The 6162-nt window shown below is 46.1% G+C and overlaps 1 protein-coding gene across 1 annotated transcript in view; it reads left to right on the plus strand.

Annotated features, from left to right (window-relative positions):
- Positions 1 to 1825: 1825 nt before the first annotated feature.
- The window catches only part of ESCO2 (establishment of sister chromatid cohesion N-acetyltransferase 2), a gene marked incomplete at its 3' end in the record, with an annotated part of 14606 nt that continues 10269 nt past the window's right edge, over positions 1826 to 6162 (plus strand). The window contains exons 1-2 of the mRNA XM_010013015.1: positions 1826 to 1878; positions 3529 to 4534. Of these exons, the coding sequence (XP_010011317.1) occupies positions 1826 to 1878; positions 3529 to 4534 (1059 nt within the window). The remainder of the gene's footprint in view (positions 1879 to 3528; positions 4535 to 6162) is intronic.

The raw sequence follows: 6162 nt of genomic DNA on the forward strand, positions 1-6162 counted from the left end.
AGGAATGGGGAGGGGTTTTCCAGGAGTCCTGAGGCGGTTTAGTGAGGCCCTGGTAGACGGGAGAGTTGGGGGGATGCAGGGGTGAGGCGCCGGTGCCCTAGTACAATGCAGGGTGTCTGTGGTCTGATACAAAACTGGACTGAGGGGCCGGTTGGGAACTGGCCTGAGAACATTTCAGGAAAGGGTGGGTGTCTGAGGCCACCATGGGCGGCTGCTCATATGTGGGATGTGCGGGGTAATGGTGCAAGTTACAAAGCTACCCCCAACATAAAAAGGGTGTGGAGCAGTTGGAACAAGTCCAAAGGAGGCCATGAAGATGCTCTGAGGGCTGCAGCACCTCTGCTATGGAGACAGGCTGAGAGAGCTCGGCTTGCTCCGCCTGGGGGAGGAGAAGACCCAGGGCGGCACTAGAAGAGAAGGCTCCAGGGAGACCTTAGAGCAGCTTCCAGTGCCTAAAGGGGCTGACAAGAAAGCTGGAGAGGGGCTTTTGACAAGGGCCTGTAGGGACAGGACAAGGGGGAATGGCTTTAAACTGACAGAGGGAAGACTGAGATGAGATCTCAGGAAGAAGTTGTTCCCTGTGAGGGTGCTGAGGCGCTGGCACAAGTTGCCCAGAGAAGCTGTGGCTGCCCCATCCCTGGCAGTGTTCAAGGCCAGGTTGGACGGGGCTTGGAGCAACCTGCTCTAGTGGAAGGGGTCCCTGACTATGGCAGGGGGTTGGAACTAGATGAGCTTTAAGGTCCCTTCTAATCTAAACCATTGTATGACTGCATCTCTGACATGTTCCCCTTGGCTCTCCCACCAACAACATGTCCTTGTCTTACTTTTTTCTTAATCTGCACATGATATCTTACTACTCAGGCACCTGCAGGCTTGTTACCATTGCTCTCTGCTTCTAGGGCATTGCCTCCTCTCTCTTGTACTTCTCTTCTGCCACCGTTGCACTGTGCTGAGGTTGTACATCTCCTGCTGCAGCTCTTGGCTTCATCCTCTCTCTCACCACTGTTATCCTTGGTGTTCCTGGGTTTGATAACGGCTGCTTGTGTCTGGATTGTCATCTGTCACTGCTTCCCACGTATCAGCAATGCGTGACCGCTTCCCCCTGCTGGTAGATTATTGAATAAATTATTCCTTGTGCTGTTGTAGCAGTTCATGAATAATTACTTAGGCCTCTTAGATACAAAGCATTTGTTTATTCTGGGGTTTTGGTTATGAAACACCACGTAACAGGAAAGTTAATGTTCTATGATATTATCTCAAACGGCAAGAGATTGTGTCGAGTGTTAAACTGGTTTAAATGGCTACTGGGTTAACGAAGGCTAAAAAAAGTGTGGTTTATGTAATGCGGCCAGATAGAAAGTGGGAGAGAAACTAAAAAGTCTGTTGGGTAAAAAGCTGTCTCCGCTTGTAAGTGAATGCCAATGTGAAATCCTTGTGGGAATAAACTGACCATGAATACAGGCAGGAGCAAGCAGGTTTCTAGGAACTGCATCAGTGAGGTCTGGAATGAGCTTTGCAAGAGGAGAGTAAAACACATTTATGAATTACCTGGCTCTGTTTTATAGATGGGACTTTAGGATGCGTTGGTCCATGGTAACAGAATCGTTCTTGACCTGGAGGATCCCTTCTGTGCACACTTGTTTTACAACCTGTGCTCAGCTGAAACAGCCCCGTGGTGTTCTCATTTCCATCAGTCCCAAACTGCTTCCGTCAGTGTTTTCTTCCGAGTCCCTCACCTTCTCTTCTTTACTAACTTCATTTGTTTTTACTGGAAATCTATTTCAAGCTATCAAAACCATGCTCTTGTAGGTACTCTGGGGCAGCCATGGCAGCTGGTACCCCACAGAAGAGGAACCGTAGTTCTACTGGCACTGACAGGTAACTTCTCACAGAATTTGTTTTCCTAATAAAACGCATTTAATTGCTGTATGTAGAATAAACCAGATTCTTAAAATCCGTGATAGCTTTCCATGTAAAGTGGAAAAAATATTAAGATTGTTCTGAGACACACTTAGCATCAGCTCCTGTTTATTAATTGGTGACTAAGAACATGTTTTATGTTTTACTGAGCATCTTGAGAGGTTTCATCGAGTATGTAGGATAAAAATGATCTTCAGGCACAGAATTAGAAGTAAGAAAAAGCTGTTACGCTGAGCTGATACTTGGCAGACGCATATCAGTACATTCATTAGGGCATTAACATCTTTCTTTTATTAAATTAAGGTATCTTGTTGTGACAGTCACCTCTGTCAGATGCATACACCTGTTTGTGACACTTGCACCCAGATGTAGCCTGCAGTTAATCCCATAAAAACTGAGGAAATAAGCCCCCTCATGTTTTTTTAGAAACTGAGGAAATAAGCTCCCTCATGTTTGCGTTTCTTTGGGGTGAAGCCTCAGTCTTTCCAATTTGGAAAGACTTTGAGATATGCTATGGAAATAGAGCACAAATTATCTGAATAGTCTTCTGGTGTTAATAGAAAAATAGTGCATTTGTTATGTATACCTAAAAACATTATAGATTTTTATTTTTTCCCCCTATATAGTGGAGGAGAAGCCACTGGCCAGGAGCAAAATGCTGAGTGTTAATTCCAGAGCAATAGCTTGTTTCTCATTCTTTTATAACTCTTCTAGTGGAAAATCTTTATCTCATGCTTATTCTATACTTCCCTCATAAAAAATATTTCCGGGGAGACCAAGAGGGGATTTTGATTTCAAAATTGGAAGGACTGAGGTAGGGCGTAAATACTTGCTGAGGAAAAGCCTCGCTGTGTTCTGTGTTAAATAACGTAGAATCACAGAACCATTTGGGTTGGAAGGCACCTGAAAGCTCATCTAGTTCCACACCCCCTACCACGGTGGGGGGGGGGGGAGTCCCAGCTATTCCTGGTTGTAACATATGGTTGGCCCCCAACATAAGAAGGATGTGGAGCTGTTGGAGTGACTCCTGAGAAGGCCACAAAGATTCTCTGAGGGCTGCAGCACCTCTGCTATGGAGACAGGCTGAGAGAGCTGTGCTTGTTCAGCCTGGAGAAGAGAAGGCTCCACAGAGACCTTAGAGCAGCTTCCAGTGCCTAAAGGGGCTGACAAGAAAGCTGGAGAGGGGCTTTTGACAAGAGCCTGTAGGGACAGGACAAGGGGGAATGGCTTTAAACTGACAGAGGGGAGATTGAGATGAGATCTCAGGAAGAAGCTGTTCCCTGTGAGGGTGCTGAGGCGCTGGCACAGGTTGCCCAGAGAAGCTGTGGCTGCCCCATCCCTGGCAGTGTTCAAGGCCAGGTTGGACGGGGCTTGGAGCAACCTGCTCTAGTGGAAGGGGGTTGGAACTAGATGATCTTTAAGGTCCCTTCCAACCCAAACTGTTCTGTGATGTTTGGATATTGTACTTTGATATTTGTATTTCTTACAGGGCATGTACCAGTACAGGCAACTCAGCTGTGTGAAAGTTAAGCATTATTTTAAGTAAAACAATAATTGAAAACCTTTCAATAGTACATGTGATGTTTTTCTGTGTCATTATTCTTACAGTTCCTCCTTAGACTTTGAGACTCCTGTGAAAAAAAAGATGATAGGCTTTTCTGAAGGTCTGTCTCCACTCAAGAAACCAAGAAATAATTTGTCTGCTTCTGAAATACAATGGTCCTCTAGGTCCAGCGACGAGATGAAAGAAAACCAGGCTGTCCCGGTGAGGCCAGTGCTCTCAAGGAGGCTGGATATTTCACCCCTTCAGGCAGCCAGTGTTCCCACAGCTGTGCAGAGCGAGTCCTCAAGGAAATCATCCCCAAAAACTGCTTCCTCGTACAAGCTCTTTGTGCCTGTGGTGTCTTTTTATAGCAAGGAAAAGCGCTACCTTACTCCTTACGAGAGGAAAGAGCTGAACGAGCACCGCCCTTTGGGTGAGAGGAACAGGGATGAAGATCTCCCAGCTGCCAACAGAACTGAGAAGATAAACATGAGCTTGAGCAGGAATACAAGCTTGAAGCCACCCAAGCATACAACAAAATCCAAGCATGGCAAAACTGTCCCCAAAGCTCTTAAGAAGGTAAAGCAAGAGACACCAGCAGAAAAATCCAGTGTGGAGAAGGAGCATGTGAATTCCCTAGTTAAAAAGAAGATGGATTCACCCTTCAGAGTCCTAAGCATGACAGTTAAACCAGCCCTGAAACTCCAGCTGGGAGCAGCTTTCTTCAATGCTGGGAAGAAATCGCACTCTAAAAAGCCAGTTATGGACACCAAGTCTCCCCTGTCTCATCCCAAATCTCTGCAAGAAAACAACCAGCCCAGACCACCAACAGCTACAAAGTCCAATTCAGCTGATGGAAACAAAATTGCTGAGGCAGGTGGTACATTGAGAAGTATTTCTGTGCCTCAGAAGGAGGAAAATGAAAACAGGGAGGACTCTACAAGCTATGTAAATAAAGAGAGAGATGCAGCATGTGGTGGAAAAGCATCTCTCTGGAGAAGCAGAAGCACTTCTGGTCCATCTTGTGCTTCCAGGTCTGCAGTTGAAGAAGAGAGCAATGCAGAGAACGTGGTAAGTAGATGTGTCCTTGGAGCTCACTGCACCAGCCTGAGGTGAACATATGCTCTGCTCATTCCATCATCAGGTGTTTATTTATAAGTGGATTTTGCCTAGGAAAACTCACAGATTTATTCCTGCCTCGTGAAGGCTTAGAACTGTGGTGAACTTTCAGGATGTTCCTTTTGGCATCCCTGTTGGTTGCTATCGCTTGGCTGCAAAGCAATATTCCCTTTATGGTGGCTGAAAGGAAAGCTTTCTGTGCTGTTTTTCAAAAGATAATCTCTATCTTTTTTGAGGTTTGTTGTTTCTGTTCTATGTGATAAAGGGCAAAGCTGAAAAAGAAGTTTTTAAGCTTTTTTTCCTTTTTCTTTTTAATGAATGTAACAAATACCAAGTCTGACCTTGCTGAGTACTGCTGGATGTCATGAGGCCCTGTCCTCAAGCACAGCAGTTCTTCACATGACTTCTGCTTCTGTGCTTCTCAAAACCAATGTTGTTTTTGCCTCAGCCAGTGGTCAGACACAGAAAGCACTATTGTTTCTAGCGTGTCTATAGCAATTTCTCTTTGGTCATGAGACATTGCTTGCTGATACAGCAGGTTTTGCTCTGCTCTGGGTTATCTTTTTAGTGATTATTTCCCCAGCAGGAGCTACCTGTGCTGGTTCTGCAGCTCCCTCCTCCCAGGAAGCAAGGCTGAGCCATGGGTTCTCATGCTTTAACAAACCAAGGAGTTTTCCGAGCTGGAAACTGTGTTTGAAGACTCCAACAGCTCTATTGCCAAAGAGGCCTATTGCAATTTTTATCTGTTGCTCCCTTCCCAGGGAATACTCCTGGTGATAGACCAGTGTTGTTTTGGGGTGGTTTTTTAAACATACATTTGATTGTTGGAATGAGTTCAGAGGAGGCCACGAAGATGCTCCGAAGGCCGGAGCACCTCTGCTATGGAGACAGGCTGAGAGAGCTGGGCTTGCTCAGCCTGGAGAAGAGAAAGCTCCGGGAGACCTTAGAGCAGCTTCCAGTGCCTAAAGGTGCCAGCAAGAAATCTGTAGAGGAGCTTTTGATAAGGGCCTGTAGGGACAGGACAAGGGGAAATGGCTTTAAACTGACAGAGGGGAGACTTCTCAGGAAGAAGTTGTTCCCTGTGAGGGTGGTGAGGCCCTGGCACAGGTTGCCCAGAGAAGCTGTGGCTGCCCCATCCCTGGCAGTGTTCAAAGCCAGCTTGGACAGGGCTTGGAGCAACCTGGTCTAGTGGAAGGTGTGCCTGCCCATGGCGGGGGGTTGGAACTGGATGAATTTTAAGTTCCCTTCCAACCCAAACTGTTCCTGTGGTCCTATGATACGATTCTTGTACAGATATGTTTAGCAGTGCTGAAATAATAAGTGTTGCAATGAATCTTGCTGCTGACCAGGTAACGCCTTGCTACACCTTGCTTTTAATTTGAGGATTTGCCAGAGAATCGTTAAAATGTGGGATGTGGGTTTTGCTGCCTCATATGCTGAGGTGGGAAGGGTGAGGGTGACAGTGGAAGGAGCACAGCAGTAAAACACTGATTCAGAACAGGTTTGCAAACTCTTTCATTACACTCAATGTCATATTTTGCTGTTCCGTTCTAGCATCTTAAAATGTAGAAAAGTAGGGA

The sequence above is a fragment of the Nestor notabilis genome, unplaced genomic scaffold, assembly GCF_000696875.1.
Source record: "Nestor notabilis isolate BGI_N333 unplaced genomic scaffold, ASM69687v1 scaffold15384, whole genome shotgun sequence".
In the NCBI taxonomy this organism is placed as follows: Eukaryota; Metazoa; Chordata; class Aves; order Psittaciformes; family Psittacidae; genus Nestor; species Nestor notabilis.